Source organism: Nycticebus coucang, chromosome 5 (assembly GCF_027406575.1).
Source record: "Nycticebus coucang isolate mNycCou1 chromosome 5, mNycCou1.pri, whole genome shotgun sequence".
Taxonomy (NCBI): domain Eukaryota; kingdom Metazoa; phylum Chordata; class Mammalia; order Primates; family Lorisidae; genus Nycticebus; species Nycticebus coucang.
In genome coordinates this window covers 38,835,251-38,856,796 of record NC_069784.1, presented here as the reverse complement: position 1 = coordinate 38,856,796, position 21,546 = coordinate 38,835,251, and the positions used below count along the sequence as shown (strand labels likewise).

The 21,546-nt window shown below is 39.3% G+C and overlaps 1 protein-coding gene across 3 annotated transcripts in view; it reads left to right on the top strand.

Moving 5' to 3' along the window:
- The window catches only part of CLCC1 (chloride channel CLIC like 1), a 38,829-nt gene extending 17,601 nt beyond the window's left edge, over positions 1–21,228 (top strand). The window contains exons 2-12 of one of the 3 annotated variants that reach the window (XM_053592036.1): positions 248–377; positions 743–844; positions 4,043–4,150; positions 8,082–8,303; positions 8,532–8,672; positions 9,844–9,934; positions 10,854–10,951; positions 11,213–11,359; positions 15,454–15,795; positions 18,591–18,868; positions 20,542–21,225. In XM_053592036.1, the coding sequence (XP_053448011.1) occupies positions 249–377; positions 743–844; positions 4,043–4,150; positions 8,082–8,303; positions 8,532–8,672; positions 9,844–9,934; positions 10,854–10,951; positions 11,213–11,359; positions 15,454–15,795; positions 18,591–18,833 (1,623 nt within the window). In that variant the 5' untranslated portion in view covers position 248 and the 3' untranslated portion in view covers positions 18,834–18,868; positions 20,542–21,225. Of the gene's footprint in view, positions 1–247; positions 378–742; positions 845–4,042; positions 4,151–8,081; positions 8,304–8,531; positions 8,673–9,843; positions 9,935–10,853; positions 10,952–11,212; positions 11,360–15,453; positions 15,796–18,590 lie in introns of all 3 variants that reach the window. The other 2 variants (XM_053592035.1, XM_053592037.1) reach the window with 2 other exon arrangements.
- Positions 21,229–21,546: the final 318 nt, after the last annotated feature.

Sequence of the window (21,546 nt, the reverse complement as noted above, 5' to 3'; positions counted from 1 at the left end):
CCAGCTCATGAGCTCAAGCAATCCACCTGCCTCGGCCTCCCAGAGTGCTAGGGTTACAGGCATGAGCCACCACACCCAGCCTTGTATATCTATGTGTGTTTTAGTATGTGAATACCAATTTTTACTATTTTTTTAATATTTACTATTCAGATAATGTTTTCTTAACACTAAAAGGAACTAGGTATATTTTTATTACAGAAAAATGACATTTCATTATATGTATTAAACACTTTTTATCCTTATACAGGATGCTGTGTTCTTTGCTCCTTTGTGAATGTCTGTTGCTAGTAACTGGCTATGCTCATGATGATGACTGGATTGACCCCACAGACATGCTTAACTACGATGCTGCTTCAGGAACAATGAGAAAATCTCAGGTATTAAAAAAGGATGCATGTATGTATGTGACGACCTATCAGTCTTACAATGGAAATAGTCTACTTTTGTTGTTATTGACTTACACAGATCTATAAGAGTCTTGTATCCCTGATTAGCAGTTACGTGACACTCATAATCTAAGATTATTTGAAACCCATACTGAATTTGAATGTAAAGCCCATCAAATAGCAAAGTAATTTAAGTTCTTAGCATATATGTGTGTGAATTTCACTTTGTGGTTCACTACAATCAAAAACAATATAACATAACAAAGTCATAAAATGATGAATCGATCTAGTGTTTCATTAAAGGTTATTTTTACAACTGAACAATAAAGAAATAATTTCTCTCTACCTTGTCTTAGGTGAAATATGATACTACAGAGAAAAAAGATGTCAGTCCTGAGTTGTCATACGCTGATGAAATGTCCGAATGTTATCACAGACTTGATTCTTTAACTCATAAGGTTAGATTTTTTATTCATAAATTTTATATCATGTTAAATTGCTGTTTTCTTGTCTTTGTTAATATTGTGTTTCTAGTGTTTCTGTATACTACTGCATGATTTTTATATATAAAATTTTTCTTTAATTAGGTCTACCTTTGGCTTCTCTTTAGTTACTCTAGTCCTGGTTTTTCTAATAGTACCTTTTATTCTTATATTTTTCTATAATAACATTTATCTCACTATGTTATAATTATTTCTTTATCAAACTGTAAACTTCTTGGTGCAAGAAATACATTTTATTCATTTCAACTCTATTACCAATCACAGTACTGGGGCATAATAGAATCTCAACAAATGTAGCAAATCAAAAAATGGGGCTATTACTAGTTTATAAGCGTAAGAGTTACTCTTATAAAGGAATATTATGGCTAGGCACAGTGGCTCACATCTGTAATCCTAACAGTCTAGGAGGCTGAGACAGGTGGATTGCTTGAACTAGGAGTTCCAGACCAGCCTGAGCAGTAACGAACTAAAATAGAAAAATTGAGGCAAAAGTATCACTTCAGCCCAAGAACTTGAAGTTGCTGTGAGCTATAATGCCATGGCACTCTAGTCAGGGCACTGGAGTGAGACTCTGTCTCAAAAACAAAAAAAAAGATCATTAAAATTTAGTGTGTAATAATAGCTTTTCATTCCTTTATCCAATCCTATTTTTTTGGTGACAGTCTCATTCTCTTGCCCTGGTTAGAGTGCCGTGGCATCATAGCTCATAGCATCCTCAAACTTTGGGTCTCCAGTGATCCTCTTGTCTTAGCCTCCAAAGTAGCTGGGACTACCTTTTTTTTTTTTTTTGTAGAGACAGAGTCTCACTTTTATGCCCCTTGGTAGAGTGCCCGTGGCATCACACAGCTCACAGCAACCTCCAGCTCCTGGGCTTAAGCGATTCTCTTGCCTCAGCCTCCCGAGTAGCTGGGAGTAGGTGCCCGCCACAGCACCCGGCTATTTTTTTGTTGCAGTTTGGCCGGGGCTGGGTTTGAACCCGCCACCCTCGGTATATGGGGCTGGCGCCCTACTCACTGAGCCACAGGTGCCGCCCCCTTTTTTTTTTGTTTTTAACGTGGCCGAAGTAGGGTTTATATGAAAGGAAATAAGTCAAAGTTAAGGGATTTCAGTGTATTCATTATTTGCTGTGGGAACAGCCCTCTATTGATTAAGAAGGGTGAACTGGCAGCAGTGTGGAAGGGACCTGGAATGGAGAGTGGGGTGGCAGTGAGATCAATGCAGGTTACAGAAGTCCAGCAATGCTGAAGGCTCAAAATGAGGCAGTGACAGGGGTCGAAGTGTGAAACTCTTACAAGGTAGAATAGAGCAAAGTGGATGACTGAGGGAAGGCAGGGACAAGGGATAGGGAAGAGCTAGAGTGAATGAGTGAGATTCTTAGCTGGAGAGACGCAGAGTTTGTTAATTGAAATCCAGAAGAATCCCCATCAAGATCTATATATCACCACCTGTTCCTGGCTCTTATTAAATTGTTCATGTTGTTTCACCTGTCCAAAGAATTGCTTGGATAAAATTTGCTTCAATTTTAATTGTGTATTGTGATACAGTGAGCTAGTTTGGTTGCACAGTAAGAAATACAGAAATGCCTTTTTACAGGAATTTTTTATTTCATTGTTTTTGTCTTTAGTTTAAATAAACATAATTGGTAAAATGGAGTCTTGAGTTCTTACATTTTAAAAAAGTTGTTTCCAGCTTGGTGCCCATAGCACAGTGGTTACAGCACTGAGAGTGGTGGGTTCGAACCAGGCCCCGGCCAGCTAAACATTGACAACTGCAACAAAAAGTAGCCGGGAGTAGTGGCGGGCGCCTATAGTCTCAGCTGCTTGGGAGGCTGAGGCAAGAGAATCACTTAAGCCCAAGAGTTTGAGGTTGCTGTGAGTTGTGACGCCACGGCACTGTACAAAGGGCGATGTAGTGAGACTCTGTCTCGAAAAAAGAAAAGTTGTTTCCTTAAGGTTTAAAAAATAACTACAAACCTTTTGAGAGCAGAGGAAACTGCTTTGTGACTTTCTGTTTTTTTAATTGTTGGGGATACATCAAGGGTACAAAGAACCAGGTTACATTGATTGCATTTGTTAGGTAAAGTCTCTTATAATTGGGTCCCACCCCCAAAAGTTGTGTCACACACCGTGACCCCCCACTATCCCCGTCCTTCCCTCTCTCTGCTCGCCTCTTTCCCCACCCCCCCACCATGTACTAGGTCATTAATTGTCCTCATATCAGAATTGAGTACATAGGATTCTTGCATCTCCATTTTTGTGATGCTTTACTAAAAGCATGTTCCACTTCCATCCATGTTAATACAAAAGATGTAAAGTCTCTATCTTTGCTAATGGCCTATGTGACTTCTTGAATGTCCTATACGAAGTCTGTGTGCGCTGTTTAATTACTATTATGTTTATCAACTGAAGCTCATCTCAGTGCTCAGCTTAACTCATGGTCCATGCTCAGTTAAAATACAAGTCATTACAAAGTTATTTTAATTTTTGTAAAATATCTACTACCTTCAGTCAGCAACTTGACTGCTATGGTGGTGGTAGAGCTAACTAAGTTCAGAGCAAGTCTGCCTAACGGGTTATACACTGAAGGATTACCGTATGTAGGCTACTCTGGAGAAGTCAGGGTTCTTGCCTTCCTGAACATTCCATATAGTATGGGATGGTAATTGCAGATAAAAAATTAATAAAAGGCCAAAAGTAGTACGCACATTTCAGAAATCTTTGCTGTGTCCCTGGATTTATCCTAACTCTGTTTCTCCATTCGTCTCTCTGTGTATATTTATTCTTTTCTTTTTTTCCCTGTCCCACCCTTCTCCCCTTCCTTCTTTTTCTTATTTAATTGTTGGTTTGGAGTTAGAAAGCAGAAAATGGGTTCAGATGCTCTGTTTGTAATCTCTGCCTCCTTGCTTCACGATCTTAAGCTTTAAAATTGCTGCAGGTAAACAGAAAAACTGCCAGGTCAGGACTAATTACTGGACATTGGGTTCTTTCTTTCTTTCCTACTTGGCCTTTGCAAAGAGAACACACATGGGAAGCAGGCAATCAGTACGCTGCAATGTAGCTGATAAGTGCAAGCTTGGCAAAGGCATCACTAGGCTAGAAATCTAACCCTTTTCCTTTGATGCTAAGTAGTGTTGAATTTATTGTATCATTGCAGATTAATGAGTGTGAAAAGAAAAAGAAGGAAGACTATGAGAGTCAAAGCAATCCTGTTTTTAGGAGATACTTAAATAAGATTTTAATTGAAGCTGGAAAGCTGGGACTTGTGAGTATTCGATAGTGTGTCATTAATCCATATAGTAGGTACATCATTATTTATTTGAAATTATATGAGGCATCCATATGCTTTAACAGAGACTACCTGCCTCAGTTTCCCCCCACTGTCCAAGAGCTGTGCAGGTAGGACTAAAGGTACTGGCCTGTTTGGCAGGGGTTTGGTGGGAGGCCAGCAGTGCAGACTGCTCTTCTTTTTCTTACAGTTGGTGGGGATTTACTTGTTCAGCCCGGTGCACTGCTGTCCCATTTAATTGAGATGAGGAGGTAGAGTGATAATGCTGTCCTGACCCTACTTCTTGTTTCCTACCATTTCCGTACTTTCTTAGTCATATAATGTAAGATCATTGTACATTCGGGAAAAGAAAAATGTGTTGTATGTAGTTTTTCCTCCCTGCTGTTTACTGTGGCAAGTACTGCTTTATACAATTGTGCATCACATGTGTACTGATCATAACTGATGTTAAAATTTCCATTTTTTAGAGTTATTTTACTTTTGGGAATGAAATCTTCGAGGAAATTATAATTTATTAACTTATAACATTTATAAAGCTTATTTAAAAGCTCATAGATGGTTTTTTTTCCCTATTATGTACACTACCAGAATTGATCTAGAGCAGGGGTCCTCAGACTTTTTAAACAGAGGGCTAGTTCACTGTCCCTCGGACCGTTGGAGGGCTGGACTATAGTTTAAAAAAAAAAACCAACTATGAACAAATTCCTGTGCACACAGCACATACCTTATTTTGAAGTAAAAAAACAAAACGGGAACAAATATAATCACACCGCCTCATGTGGCCTGCGGGCCATAGTTTGAGGACCCCTGATCTAGAGAGTCAGAGGCTAGGCTTTTGTTTTGGTCTGGCCATTAGCCCAACCACCAGAAGCTGTCACAGTTAGATCCCTGAAAACGAAAGGCTCTTGCCTCAAAACAAGGCAGGTTGGCCAAACTTAGTAGACTACATCTTCCCAGTAGAGTAGGAAATGACCAAAAGGACAAGGAGTATTAGATGGGTAATTTATTAAACCAGTTTATTCTGTAAATATAAAAGTATATGTTCTCATACGTACATCCTCTGATTTCAGCCTTATAGCTGTGTGCAAGGTAGAAAATAACATAGATTAGGATACAGGTGGAGCCAAAAATACTTTTTTTTTTTTTAAAGATAGTAACTCTGTTGCTCAGGCTAGAGTGCTGTGACATCAGCCTAGCTCATAGCAACCTCAAACTCCTGGATTTAAGTGATCCTCCTGCCTCAGCCTCCTGAGTAACTAGGACTGTAGGCACGTGCCAAATGCCTGGCTAATTCATATATATATATATATATATATATTTTTTTTTTTTTTTTTTTTGAGTAGATACAGGGTCTCCCTTTTGCTCAGGCTGGTCTTGAACTCCTGAACTCAAGGATCCTTCTGCTTTGGACTCTCAGAGTGCTAGAATTACAGGCATTCGCTACTCTGACCAGCCAAGCCTAAAGTACCTGATGGAAATGTTTGAAAATACTAGGTTCCTGATTTTAAAAAGATGTCTATCGGTATTAATCAATGATGCTTACTGACATTGTGTGACATTTTTGTTTTTCTCATTTTATATTTTTTATATCTGTATCTGCTCTTGTAAAAGAAAAAGGAATTTTTTGTTTATATGAACCGATTAATGAATATAAAATGTTGTTTACAGTGATTTTGCTAGGTAAATTCAAATTCACTAATAAAGATACTTATAAGTATCATGTATTCATGGAAACCCATTTTTTTGTTACTTTTTGAAATCACTTTTATTTTTCTTTGTTTGAACTGCATATTGTAGGCTGTCTGAACTGGCAGCAAATAAAAGTCAAAAGCAAATCATAAAATAAAGATAGACAGTTGAGCCTCATTATTTGCAGATTCCAGATTTGTGAATTTATCTGCATATTAAAGTTTATTTGTAACCACACAGTCAAAATACTCAGGGTGTTTTCCTGGTCACTCTGGGACACGTGCCGAGTGTTAAAAATGTGAGTTACCTAGTACAGTAGCTGAGGGTGGAACAAAGCAACAGAAACTCTTGTTTCATCTTTCATACTGCAAAAAAGTGTCTTTTTTGTGGTCTATTTAGTAGTTTATTTTGGGCACTTTTGCAGGGGTGAGGTGTGGATGGTGACTGTTTAAATAGCCCCCAAGAGAAGTGCTGAACTTCCATCTAGTGTTTTTTTTTTTCTCCTCAAAGGACCTAGATTAATATGACACCTAGTGTTTCTAAATGTTAAGAAGGTTGTAATGTACCTTACAAAGAAAATATATTAAAAAATATATATTAATTATAATTAAATGAAAATATATACTTTATAGAGTATAAATATACATATATTTATAGTTACATATATTTATAAATATATATATTTATACTCTATAAAATATAGATCCTTCTCAGACAGAAGGATCACTTAAATGCAAGAGTTTGAGTTTGCTGTGAGTTATGATGCCACAGCACTCTACCCAAAGGAGGACTCTCTCTATATAAAGTCTGTAAGTCTTTAAAATATAAAGACTCTATAAAATATATATATTTTTATATATTTATATTTTATATATTTTATATTCTATATAGAGTCTTGCCTTCAAGACTATATAGAGTCTCAAAAAAAAAGTGTAGAGTGCTGTGCCATCATGGCTCACAGCAACCTTAAACTCTTGTGATCCTTCTGTCAGAGCCTCCCAAGTAATTGGGACTACAGGTGCTCACCACAATGCCCTGGCTAGTTTTTCTTTTCTTTTTTTACCTTTGAGACAGTCTCACTATGTCGCTCTTGGCTCACAGCAACTTCTAACTCTTGGGCTTAAGTGATTCTCTTGCTTCAGCCTCCCAAGTAGCTGGGAATATGGGCGCCTGCCACAATGCCTGGCTTTTTTTTTTGGTTGTAGTTGTCATTGTTGATTGAGAGGCCTGGACTGGGTTCGAACCCTCCAGCTCTGGTGTATATGGCTGGCACCCTAGCCACTGAGCTATAAGCGCAGAGCCCCCGGCTAGTTTTTCTATTTTAGATAGAGAGCAGGGATGGGAGAGGTGTCTGGCTCTTGCTCAGGCTGGTGTTCAACTCCTAATCTCAGGCAGTCTACCTGCCGTGACCTCCCATAGTGCTAGGATTATAGGTGTGAGCCATTGCACCTGGCCAAAAGAAAATATGTTTGTGTTAGATGGGCTTCATTCAGAGATGAGGTAGGGCTGTTGGCCGTGTGGTCATTATTATTGAATCAACAGTAAGGTGTCCTTAAACAGAAACATACAGAACATGCATAAACAAGGTGATGCACTGAGCAACTGAGGAAAGTCTTAGGACCACAGATTTGCAGGGACCAAACCCTGTATTGCCTGTAGGAGGAACAATTTAGTACTTGGTAATTAGTGTCCAAGTGACTTAATAGAATGTAACTACTGCAAATAACAAGAATCAACTATATTTTAGTAAAATTTATAGTCCTTTTTTTTGAGACAGAGTCTCAGTATGTCACCTTCGGTAGAGTGCTGTAGCGTCGCAGCTCACAGCAACCTCAAACTCCTGGGCTTAAGCGATTTTTCTTGCCTCAGCCTCCCAAGTAGCTAGGGCTACAGGCACCCACCACAATGCCTGTCTATTTTTTGGTTGTACTTGTCGTCGTTTGGTAGCCCCAGACTGGATTCGAACCCGCCACCTCTGGTGTATGTGGCGCCCTACCTGCTTGAGCTACAGGCACCGAGCCAATGTACAGCCATTTTTAAATGTTTTTCACATATATCATCTTTGGTTTTCATGTCGGCCAGGGAGACAGACAGGTGGGTATTATTCTTACATGTATGAAATATCGCAAACTAATTATATATTCCAAGTAGATTTTTGTCTTAATATGTTTTCCTGAGTAATCATAAAGTTCTCTTTGTTTGGTTTTGGTAAATTTAGCCTGATGAAGACAAAGGTGATATGCATTATGATGCTGAGATTATCCTTAAAAGACAAACCTTGTTAGAAATACAGAAGTTTCTCAGTGGAGAAGACTGGAAACCAGGTGCCTTGGATGATGTACTAAGTGATATTTTAATTAATTTTAAGTTTCATGATTTTGAAACATGGAAATGGCGATTTGAAGATTTCTTTGGAGTGGATCCATATGATGCGTTCATGGTAAGATGGAATGAGGGTGACATGGTTAAGTTTCCTTTTTAAAACACTTTCAGAACTTCACCATATTATGTTAAAAACCTGTACTAGGTCACTCATACTTTATTGATGAATAAACAGAGAAGTGCAAGTATTTTTGTATATTTGAGGCCAGCTCTTTGAGTGATCACTAGTGTTTTATGGTGAGAGGGCAGCTTGGAGTGACTGATTTCTGCTTTTCTTTTTTTGGAGGTACTTCTGTGTGTGCTCTGCATCGTGGTATTAGTAGCTACTGAGCTGTGGACATACGTACGTTGGTACACCCAGTTGAGACGTGTTTTAATCATCAGTTTTCTCATCAGTTTGGGATGGAATTGGATGTATTTATATAAGGTAGTAAATACATGGAGGGTTTTGACAAGTTAAAGCATTGATTATAATTAAAGAAGACTATAACCCATGTAGAACAATCTTTTTAGTAGACTTTTCCTTTCTCATAATTTCACAAAGAAGGCAATTGTAGTTCTTTTTTTTTTTGGTAGAGACAGAGTCTCACTGTCCGCCCTCGGGTAGAGTGCCATGACGTCACACGGCTCACAGCAACCTCTAACTCTTGGGCTTAGGTGATTTTCTTGCCTCAGCCTCCCAAGCAGCTGGGACTACAGGCGTGCGCCACAACGCCCGGCTATTTTTTTGTTGCAGTTTGGCCGGGGCTGGGTTTGAACCCGCCACCCTCAGCATATGGGGCCGGCGCCCCACTCACTGAACCACAGGCACCGCCCACAATTGTAGTTCTTGTACCTTGTTGCGTTAAGACTATACTTTTCCATGAGCTGAAAATAAATTCCTGGGCTTAAAGATCGTAGTCTTGGGCGGCACCTGTGGCTCAGTGAGTAGGGTGCCGACCCCATATACCGAGGGTGGTGGGTTCTAACCTGGCCCCGGCCAAACTGCAACAAAAAATAGCCGGGCGTTGTGGCGGGCACCTGTGGTCCCAGCTACTGGGGAAGCTGAGGCAAGAGAATCGCCTAAGCCTAGGAGCTGGAGGTTGCTGTGAGCTGTGATGGCACAGCACTCTACCAAGGGCAATAAAGTGAGACTCTGTCTCTACAAAAAAAGAAATTGTAGTCTTTCTCTATTAAAACTTTTTAAACAGGGCAGGGGTGGTGGCTAACGTCTGTAATCCTAGCACACTGGGAGGCCAAGGCACATGGATTGCCTCAGCTCATGGGTTTGAGACCAGACTGAGCCCAGAGCAAGACCTCATCTCAAACGCACTGGGCGTTGTGGTGGGTGCCTGTAGTTCCAGCTTCTTGGGAGGCTGATGCAAGAGAATCACTTAAGCCCAAGAGTTTGAGGTTGCTGTGAGCTGTGATGTCATCGCACTCTACCAAGGACCACAAAGTGAGACTCTATCTAAAAAAAAAAGACATTTAAAAGTAAATAAAAAATTTTAAACACTCTGCTTTAGATGAGTAGTAAAGACACACTGAACCAAGGTTTTGGATGTGTAGGCATAATTTTCATTAACACCCTTTCTTGGTTCCCTTTTGGTGTTTGTCAGCTAGCTTTTGCACAGCATCAGGCCGAAGTTGCCAAGATGGAGCCAAAAAACGTGTGTGCTGAAAAGATAAATTGGACTGGAAGTATTTGGGGTAAGGCGTTTATTTGCTTGGCCTTACTTTAATAGATTTTTTTTGTTTTTTTTTTAATGGAGACAGAATCTTACTTTGTCACCCTTGATAGAGCATAGCAACCTCAAACTCCTGGGCTTAAGTGATTCTCTTGCCTCCGCCTCCCAAGTAGCTGGGACTATAGGCGCCTGTCACAACACCTGGCTATTTTGAGATGCGGTCTTGCTCTGGCTGGTCTTGAACCTGTGAGCTCAGGCAATCCACTCGCCTTGTCTCCCAAGTGCCGGGATTATAGGCGTGAGCCACCACACTCAGCCCTGAATAGAATTTCTAAGAATGAGAGAACATAGTAGTGTTACATAGAACATAAGATGCCAGAAGAGGCTTTCGATGATGGAATCTTTAATATCAGAAGGACATGCAACAAGAGTTTTAATAGGTTTAAAGCCAGTGACTTTTTGTGTTCATGTAAAGTCACAGGGAAGGAATAGAAATTGTATATACGATGGCTCTCATATTATCTGTATTTCTCCCATTAGAAGGATCCTGTGCTCACTTTTGTTCTTCTAGTCCTTAGCCCAGTATCTAGCACATTCTAGGTCCTCAGCAGTGTTTATTAAAGAAGTGGATGAATGTATTAGATACACTATAACCTCTAAGTTGACCAACTAAGGGATGGTAATAAACTGGTCGGCATATGGAGATAGTCGCCATAAGAAACTAGGCCTACTATACTGATACTTAACATGTACGTGTCGCTCTGAGAATTAGGTCAACTTAAAGAGCTGGTCAGTGTAGGAAGGTGGTCAACTATGGAGAATTAATATCCATCTTAGATTAATCTTAAATTAAGGCCAAAACCAAAGCATTGTCTAATTTGGGAGTGAAATGCAACTTTAAAAAAAAAATAATTCAGTGTTCTATCTGTTTCTCTAAATAGAGTGGCTTAGAAGTTCATGGACCTATAAGGATGACCCATGCCAAAAATATTATGAGCTCTTATTAGTCAACCCTATTTGGTTGGTCCCACCAACAAAGGTATATAGCATTTTTTTTTAATTACTTATACAAAGTAAGTCAAAAATTCCTTGTATTTTAAAAAATTGTGCTTTTTAGAGTATAGAACCTTTGTTCTAGGAAAAATACTTCCATTACACAGTGATTCTCACATTCAAAGTGGCATATAACAGCATTTTAATTTGTAATATAATTTTGGCCTCAGCACCAGTAAATTTTAACTCATTTTGTATGCCTCAATCTTTAAGGAAAAAACTAAGTTGCTTTTATCTCTTACTATAGGCACTGGCAGTTACATTCACCAACTTTGTAACAGAGCCGTTGAAGCACATTGGAAAAGGAGCTGGTGAATTTATTAAAGAACTCATGAAGGAGATTCCACTGTTACTTCACATTCCTATGCTGATAATTATGGCATTAGCTGTCTTGGTTAGTATATTGGTACTGTCAATATTTAGCAGGATTTACAGAAAAAAGACGATTCTAAAATTAGGCTTTTTTTTTTTTTTTTTTTTTTTGAGACAGAATCTCATTTTGTCACCCTTGGTAAAGTGCCCTAGCGTCATAGCTCACAGCAACCTAAAACTTTTGGGCTCAAGCAATTCTCTTGCCTCAGCCTCTTGAGCAGCTGGGACTATAGGTGCCTGCCAGATGCCTGGCTATTTTTATTTATTTATTTATTTTTATTATTATTTTTTTTTTTGCCTGGCTATTTTTAGTGGTGGGTCTCACTCTTGCTCAGACTGGTCTTGAACTTGTGAGCTCAGGCAATCCACCCACCTCGGCCTCCCACAGTGCTAGGACTAGAGGCGTGAGCCACTGTGCCCCGCCCACTCTTAGGCTTCTTTGATGTTGGAAGTTAGGCTAAGTCTTGCTTACTAGAATGAGAAGTTTTGTTTTGAGACAGGATCTGTCACCTCAGCTGGAGTGTAGTGGCATGATCATAGATCACTGCAGCCTCAAATTCTTGGGCTCATGAAATCCTCCTGCCTCAGCCTTTCTGTGATTTTTTTTAAGGATACAGAATTTTTTTTTTTTTTTTTTTTTTTTTTTTAAGACAGAGTCTCACTCTATCGCTCTGGCTGGAGTACTCTGGTGTTACAGCTCACAGCAACCTCAAACTCCTGGATTTGAGTGATCCTTTTGCCTCAGCCTCTCAAGTAGCTGAGACTACAGGTGCCCACTGCAATGTCTGGCTAATTTTTCTTTTTCTTTTTTTTTTTTTAGTAGAGATGGGGGTCTCACTCTTGCTAAGGCTAGTCTTGAACTCCTGAGCTTAAGCGATCCACCTACTCCATCTCCCAGAGTGCTAGGAATACAGGTGTAAGCCATTGCACCCAGCCCAATACAGATTTTTTTTTATATACTTACGTGTATGTTATTAGTCTAATCAAGGAAGTGGTTCTCTTGTTTGTAGATGTCATAGTAATTTGGAATTATAACCTCTTTTTAAATTCATTTTTTAAACTTGGTGAATTAATACACAGGAAATAGGAAGTTGAGAAAAGGGGTCTTATTTCAGTGTGAGTTTTTGCAGCGAGAGAGGAAAAACATTGGGTTTAACACAGAATCAGAAAAGGATACGAGAGAAGGTGGATATACTGAGAAACAGTTTGGGGGATCCAATAGCAGACATTTATTAAGAAGAAATACTAGGCTGGGCCAGTGGCTCACACCTATAATCCTAGTACTAGGGAGGCCAAGGTGGGCGGATTGCCTGAGCTCTCGGGTTCAAGACCAGCCTGAGCCAGAGTGAGACCTCATCTCTAAAAATAGCTGGGCATTGTAGGAGGCACCTTTAGTCCCAGCTGCTCAGGAGGCTGAGGCAAGAGAATTGCTTGAGCCTGAGGTTGCTGTGAGCTATGACGCTACAGCACTCTACTGAGGGCAACAAAATGAGACTGTCTTAAAAAAAAAAAAGAAATATTACTTGTCATTTATCCATGGTCTTTTCAGTTTCTTTGTTGTAGATTTTTACCCAAATAAAGCAATTGTTGCCTAAGACAAAAAGAACTCAGATGTGCCATGGAAAATTCTTCTCCTTAAGAATACAGAGTTCAGGGCGGCGCCTGTGGCTCAGTGAGTAGGGCGCCGGCCCCATATGCCGAGGGTGGCGGGTTCAAACCCAGCCCCGGCCAAACTGCAACAAAAAAATAGCCAGGCGTTGTGGCGGGCACCTGTAGTCCCAGCTGCTCGGGAGGCTGAGGCAAGAGAATCGCGTAAGCCCAAGAGTTAGAGGTTGCTGTGAGCCGTGTGACGCCACGGCACTCTACCAAGGGCGGTACAGTGAGACTCCGTCTCTACAAAAAAAAAAAAAAAAAAAAAAAAAGAATACAGAGTTCACTGTGCTGTACTGACTTTGAAATTGTTTCATTTTGATTTTATTTTCTGGCTTGCGATTATAGGATTCAGTGGTTTAAAGGTATGATTTGTCAGGCAACATCAGTTCTATAATGTAGGTTAGTTTCTGAAACTGAAATTATAAACAAAAGCTCCTTTGTTTCTTTTTGTATCTGCCTCTTAAGAAAAGTTATGCTCTTTGACTTTTGCTGCTTCTGTTTTCAAGTAAGGGTATGTCTCTAAAACAGATTTTCAAACTTTTTGTCCTCAGGATCCCTTTGCATTCTTAAAAATTGACGACCATAAAGAGCTTTTGTTTTGGGGGATTGTATATATATACACACAGAGGGTGCCAAAAATGTGTACACATTTTAAAGCAGGAAAAAACTATTAAAATTGCAATATTCAAGTCACATTTGCAAATACTTCTGCAAATACAAGAGATATAAGATATAATATACAAGATAACAAACGGTTATTGTTATATATTGAGTATTACAATTTTAGTACAATTTTCCTTTCTTTTTTTTTTTATTAATTACTTTATTTTTTTTGGCTGGGGCTGGGTTTGAACCCGCCACCTCTGGCATATGGGACCGGCGCCCAACTCCTTGAGCCACAGGTGCCGCCCCAATTTTCCTTTCTTAAAATGTGTCTATGTATTTTTGGCACCCTTTGTGTGTATATATGTATACACACACAGAGGGGTGTGTGTGTATGTTGTTTCTTAATTATTTCTCCATTTGAGACAGTCTTACTCTGTCACCCTGGGCAGAATGCGGTGGTATCATCATAACTTACTGCAACCTCAGACTTCTGAGCTTAGGCAATCCTCCTGCCACAGTTTCCCCAAGGACCACAGGCATATACCATGATGTTTGGGCTAATTTTTCTATTTTTAGTAGAGGTAGGTCTCACTTTTGCTCAAGCTGGTCTCTAGCTCCTGAGTTTAAGCAATCTAGATGCCTCAGCCTCCTAGAGTGCTAGGATTATAGGTGTGAGCCACTATGCCCAGCGGGTTATATTAAGAGGTAGTCGAATGAGATAGGTTATGAATGAGATAGGTTCTGTAGGTTTGTTCTTAAGTTGAATTTGTATGTAAGTTGGAACAGATACATTTACCTGTAACAGCCTCTGTACATAAGTGAGAGTTGTGCCTAAGTTGGATGTTTGTAACTCAGGGACTGCCCATATTGATGTTTGTCCTATTAGGAATTAAAACTGAGAAATTGGCTTGGCGCCCGTAGCACAGTGGTTACAGCGTCAGCCATGTACACTGAAGGTGGCAGGTTCGAACTCAGCCCTGGCCAACTAAGCTGCAACAAAAAAATAGCTGGGCATTGTGGCTGGCGCCTGTAGTCCCTGCTATTTGGGAGGCTGAGGCAAGAGAATCGCTTAAGCCCAAGAGTTTGAGGTTCCTATGAGCTGTGATGCCACAGCACTCTACTGAGGGCAACATAGTGAGACTCTGTCTCAAAAATAAATAATAATAATAAAATAAAACTGAGAAAAAAGATACAGGCACTATATACAGCACACATCCCATGAATCCTTAGGACTGTAGCCTCTGGAGGACTCCACTGTACGCTAAAAGGAGAATGAAGAAGACAGTGTCTTTGTAGTATGAAAAGTCTTGATCTCACAGATCACCCGGCAGTCCTGGGAATCCTGCCCAGGGGGCCTGGGGCCACACTTTGAGAACTGCTGTCTACTTTTTCTCATGGAATAGAATCGAAACCTGTGAATTTTTAGTCGTAGCTTAATCCAACTTTGCATTTGTAAAAAATAAACCTATAGGAAGAATGTTTACATAATAATGTACAACTTTAAATAGTTTTTAGCATTTACCTTATATAATAGGTATGAAAATAGAAACATGAGCAATTATCAGACAACTAGAACCTTCTAATTTAAATTTCTAAGCTTCAGCCTGCCATTGTTATAATTCCATCAAAATGTATCTAGCTGACTAAAGTGTTTACTTAACACTGAATGGTTTGTTCAGTTTTATTGGCCATTCTGGCCCTGTATTAATCCAAAGAGGAGGTCTCTAAGTGAAAAAATTCAAATTAACGTGGACATTAGTTAAATGACACCATTTTGTTAGTACCCTGAAAAAGCACTTAACTTTTAATTATATCAGCCAGTAAGTTCTCAGGAAGGTGTATTTCTTTTCCTCACAGAGTTTCTGCTACGGTGCTGGAAAATCAGTTCATATGCTGAGACATTTAGGTGGTCCTGATAGAGAACCTTCCCAGGCACTTCAATCAGGTGACAGAAGACGGGAGAAGGAAATCGATTATAGACCCCATGGTGGAGCAGGTGATGCAGATTTCTATTATACGGGCCAACGCTGCCCCATTGAGCAAGACCCTTATTACAAAACGTATGAGGATAGAAGAGATGTTTTAAGAGAGAGAAATGTTGACTTGAGATTTCAGACTGGCAGCAAGAGCCCTGAAGTGCTCCGGGCATTTGATTTACCAGACACAGAAGCACAAGAGCATCCTGAGGTGGTCCCCAGTGTAAGTCAGCAACTGTTTATTTTGCTGTCTCTTCATACTAGGCCTAAATGCTTCCTAGAGCTTTTGATAAGTTTTTAATCTTTTACCCTTCACTGTTAATTAAATCGTGAAAATGTAATTAATTTCTCTCTCCACTTTTCTGGCTAAAGGTTAGTCCAGCTTTCTCATAAGAAAGAAGATATATAGGGGCGGCGCCTGTGGCTCAGTGAGCAGGGCGCCGGCCCCATATACCGAGGGTGGCGGGTTCAAACCCAGCCCCGGCCAAACTGCAACAAAAAAATAGCCGGGCATTGTGGCAGGCGCCTGTAGTCCCAGCTACTCTGGAAGCTGAGGCAGGAGAATCGCCTAAGCCCAGGAGTTGGAGGTTGCTGTGAGCTGTGTGATGCCACGGCACTCTACCAAGGTCGATAAAGTGAAACTCTGTCTCTACAAAAAAAAAAAAAAAGAAATAAGATATAATTTTTATGTAAAATACCATTTATGTTAGAACAAATGGTAATTCATGTGAGTTTCATAGGAAGCTGACAAAAGAGCATGACTTTTTTTGGGGGGGGGAGGCAGTGTATTACTTTGTCAGCCTAGGATTGAGTGCTGTGGCATCATCATAACTCACAGCAACATCAAACTCTTGGGCTCAAGCAATCCTCCTACTTCAGCCTCCTGAGTAGCTGAGACCATAGGCACCAACCACAACGTCTGACTAGTTTTTCTATTTTTAGTAGAAATGGGGTCTCATTCTTGCTCAGGGTGGTCTCAAACTCCTGAGCTCAGGCAGTCCATCTGCCTCAGCTTCCTCAAGTGCTAGGATTAAAGGCATGAGCCATTGTGCTCTGCGGACAAATTTCTTTGATGAGGTTGAAGAGAAGACAGATCTCACTGAAGGCCCAGAGCCAGAGGGAACTGGCAATAGAGCTCTAAAGGCTTAGCTGGATGGAAAAGAGGGCTTGGGAGGAATTAAAAACCTTTTCCAAATCTTCTATATCATTGGCTGTCTAGACTATACTTTTAATCTACAGAATGGTTCATTTTTTATCATTATTGGTCTTTTAAAAGGGCCTTTTTATTTCTGTTTGAGAGTGGACATTTGCAAAGTTCAAGTTGCAACTGTAAATCTCTTAGAAACGGTTATGAGCTTAATAGACTCTAATAAATTATAGAATTCCTTCCCATAGAGTTCCTTATAAAAACAAACATATCTACACGTATCTAGAAAATGTTAAGATGCTCCTTCCAGCTTTTATATCTAATAGTTACCAATCACTCATCCCAGAAGTCTTCCAGTGACTTCCTGTCCCACAGGGAAAGTCAGTTATCACAGTCGCTTAGGGGACTCCTTGCTCGGCCCTTTCCCACATACTGGTCATCTCCTGTTCTCCCTCCATGCTCACTCTGCTTCAGCCACAAGAGCTCCTTAAAGTTCCTGGATCCTAGAGCCTTTATATTTGCTGTTCATTCTATGTAGAATACTCTTCAGCCATGTATCATGGTTCCTTTCTTTCAGCCTTTAGTCATGTCACCTTTCAGACCAGCCTCATTTGAACTGCATTCCAACCTGACTGCCCACACCACTTCTAGCACTTCTCTTTTCTCTGCCTTTTCTGCATGGCCTTAGTTCAACAGAGGGCATCATACTTTCTTAATTTGTTTGTTGCCTGATTCTCTCCCGAACAAGGGTAAGTTCTAGTGAGAGCAGTATTTTTTTATTTCTGATGTATCCCTAGCACCCAAAACAGTGTTTTTCAAACTGTATCTGGTGGCACACTTGAACCTATAGTTAAACTTCCCCAGCACGTGTAAATTATGTTGATTAAAAAAAAAAAGTACAATATATATACTTTGTTTTGAACTTTTTTTTTTTTTTTTTTTTTTGAGAGTATCTCCCTTTGTTGCCCCCAGTAGAATGCCATGGCCTCATAGCTCACAGCAACCTCAAACTCTTGGGCTCAAGTGATCCTCTTGCCTCAGCCTCCCAAGTAGCTGGGACTATAGGTGCCTGCTACAACTCCAGGCTAGTTTTTCTATTTTTTTAGTAGACACAGGGGCCTCACTCTTGCTCAGGCTGATCTCGAATTTCTGAGCTTAAGCAGCCCACCTGCTTCAGCCTCCCAGACTGCTAGAATTATAGGTGTGAGCCCCTGTGCCCTGCCTAGTCTTTCTATTTTTAGTAAGAGACAGGGTCTTGCTTCTGCTCAGGCTGGTCTTGAACTTCTGAGCTCAAGCAATCCACTTGCCTCAGCCTCCCAGAGGGACAGGATTACAGGTGTGAGCTACTGAGCCTAGCCTGATCATCTTTTGAAAATAATTTAATTCAGTGGTTCTCAACCTGTGGGTTGTGACCCACAGGAACTGTATCAAGGGGGTGCGGCATTAGGAAGGTTGAGAACCACTGATCTAATCAGTCTTTGAAAATTTTCGTAGCATACCTAAGAGTCTCTCAGGACACCAGGTGGAAATTACTAAACTAGAACTTAGTATGCCATCAGTAAATATTTGTCAAGTGAATTATTTTCACCAATCAAGAGGAATTAGCAATACTGGTCACCAATCCCTTTAACCGCTTCCAAGCTGGGCCACTAAGACCACCTAGTATATCCTAAGTGTTCCCATTCTTCCAGCTATAGCTTTGTGAGGCTTAATAACATTCATGTATTTATAATTATAATCCAGCATTGGAACCAGGATTTCAAAGTTTGGAGCTAGCTACAACTGATTTGGATAGGATCTTGTTAGATATGTTTGATTACGAAAACTTCACATTATGTTAAATAGTTAAAATATAATTCTGTACCTTATAGCATAAATTACCTATTTTGGACACAAAGACTAAAGAAATTGGCGAAATCCCAGGAGAAAGCAGTACTGAAAGCAGCCAGTCGGCTAAGCTTGTCTCTTGCCAAGAAGTATCAGGGAATATGGAAGGGTCACCTGCAGTGGAAAAGGCCCAGCTCCAGACTGAAGCCAAAGGCGGCACATACAGCCCAGCAAGAACGGCTGCAGAGGCGTGTGGAAAGGATCCAGTCGGCAGCCCGTGTGGCTAGAGGAAAAGACAACAGCTCTGAAGTCTTTGGGTTTTGTAAAGTATTCTCTTAACAATTCTATTCACTCTTCTTTAAGAATATTCTGGTATTTACCTCAAAGGTGCCAGCTTAAACATTAACATTTTTACTGATAATCAGAATTAAATGCATGCATGTATATGAAAGCTTTTAATTCCATCTTTGATGTATACATTCTATAATGTTTTGAAGTATTAATTTTAGAACAAGGTCTCATAGTATTTATACTTTAAGATGAACAAGGCAAGCTTCACTGATTCTAGATCATTAAAGGAAGCTGTTTTGAATTAGGGACATTGAAAAGATTTATTGTTTGTAGGCATTTGTGGGAAAGTTTCTGGTGCCCAGTGGAACTAACACCTACTTTAGTTAACAGAATAATTTGTTAGTTCTGCATTGGATTCAAAGTGTTTCCAATGTGATAGGTACTCAAAAACTACTTATAAGAGGAATCTACTATAGTTAAGTTTATTTTCTTTGTGCACTCCAGCAGCTTAATGCAGCCATGGAGTATGCTTTACCAGCATCACTAGGACAGATACCTCTATTTATTTTTCTTTAGGCCCCCCACAGGTAAATGGGCCTTTCTAGTTTCATCTCTCCTGCAGCTATTACTGGGTCTGCTTCCTTATTGTCCCTTTTACTTTCTGTTTCGCTAAGATAGAACTAAAGAGTGCTAGAGGACTTTATACCTCGTAGCTTGTTATATCAGTAATCTCAATTTTACAGTCTGTAGACTTTGAGAATGTTTTTATTCTTTTTTCCACAAATGAAGTGCACAAGCTTTTATAAAACCTGTTTTTCTTGTTCATAATCCTAGTAGTTGAGACTATTAGATATTACCACATTTTATTTATATTATAGTAAACCATATTGTCTGGGCCATACGAAGTTCTAAATTTGAGAGAGCTATACATAAAAAAGAATACCACCACCATGGTAATGCAGACAAGTCATCAACATTTTTTAATCAGTCTTTCCAATTTTAAAAAGCATTGCTCACTTTAAACATTTTTAAAAAGGAATTTATAAATTTTGCACATGTCCCTGGCTATTCTCTACAGATTTCATGTATATCAGGGTTCCATATTCACACTTGAAGTCCTATTCAGCTGCTTACTAAAATGATACCAGTCAGGAATAAATCCTTAAAATTTTCATGCAAGCATTTATTTTGGAAAACAAAGCATTTGCTTTTTGATTTTTTTAAAAATGAAGTGTAGAATATCCATTTTTGGTTCACAGAAGTATTACTTAGATGCTTATAATTTGATTTTACATGTTAATATTCTAGTTTAATACTGCAAACATCTTGAGTATCTCATCAGAAAGGTAATCATTTTTTTCCAAGAAGGACATAAGGATTTTAAGATTTTTTAACACAGCAGGCATGCAACAAGTGAGTTATTGACATGATGTCTGCAATTTAGAATAGATTTGTGAACATGGATGCATATAAAGTAGTCCTCTCTTGGGACTAGAGCTGTTCACACTGATTTGTGAATATGCTCCAAGTGGGAATTGTTCTCTGAGCTGTGATCTGATTCTGAAGAGAAACACATGCCTCAGGTGAGACTGTACTGTGAGAGTAGAATTAATGCAGCTTACACTCCTGACTGCTTTTAATCCAAAAATGAATTATTTTTGGAAAATTTAAATAAAATTTCATCTTTGTATTCTTTCATTACAGATATCCATTTGGGGATGAAATCTACTTTGACAGCTAGCAAGGCAACATTCTGCTGCTGTTGAATGATGACAGCAATTCAGGGAAGACTTTATTAAAGAAAATTGAACATACCAAAGCCAGATTATTACCAGAAAAGAGATAAGGCTTGTTTATTGACTAGCCAGTCTTTGTCTGTAAAATTAAGGCTTATAGGGAGAAGCTTTTAGGAAAATGGGCAAATGATTAAAACAGGGATAGACAGCTGTTAAGAGCACTTTTTAAATGGAATAGATAATGTTGAATGTTTACAGGGAACCACTGTATACACCAAATAAACATTATTGTAATTTGGTATGCTGCCTTTGCTTATTGAATTTTCTTATTAAATACCATGAAACTTAATCTGCAGTTTTTTAAATCTGCTATTTGGGACATTATGCCATATATAAAAGCTTTTAATGCCATCTTTGCTTATATACATTCTGTAATGTTTTTGAAGTGTTAATTTTAGAACAAGGTCTCATAGTATTTATACTTTAAGATGAACATGGCAAGCTTCACTGATTCTAGATAGTTAAAGGAGGCTGGTTTGAGGAGGCTAGATAGTTAAAATGGCCAGTGTGAGACAGAAACAATCTAGAATTACTAAGGGCTCAGCAAAAAACCAAAAACATTATTCTTGGTTTTAAGATCAAAGCATTAAGTTAAAAAGTTAAGTATCAAAAACCTGGATTACATTATGTTTCATATATATGAAATATATATTATACATATATGTTATATAACATATATAATAAATTATATATATAATATATAACATAATATATATTATATGTATGAAACATAATGTAATCCAGATTTTTGATACTTTACTTTTTTTTTTGAGACAGAGCCTCAAGCTGTTGCCCTGGGTGCGGTACAGCTCACAGCAACCTCTAACTCCTGGGCTCAAGCGATTCTCCTGCCTCTGCCTCCCAAGTAGCTGGGACTACAGGCTCCTGCCACAACGCCTGGCTATTTTTTGGT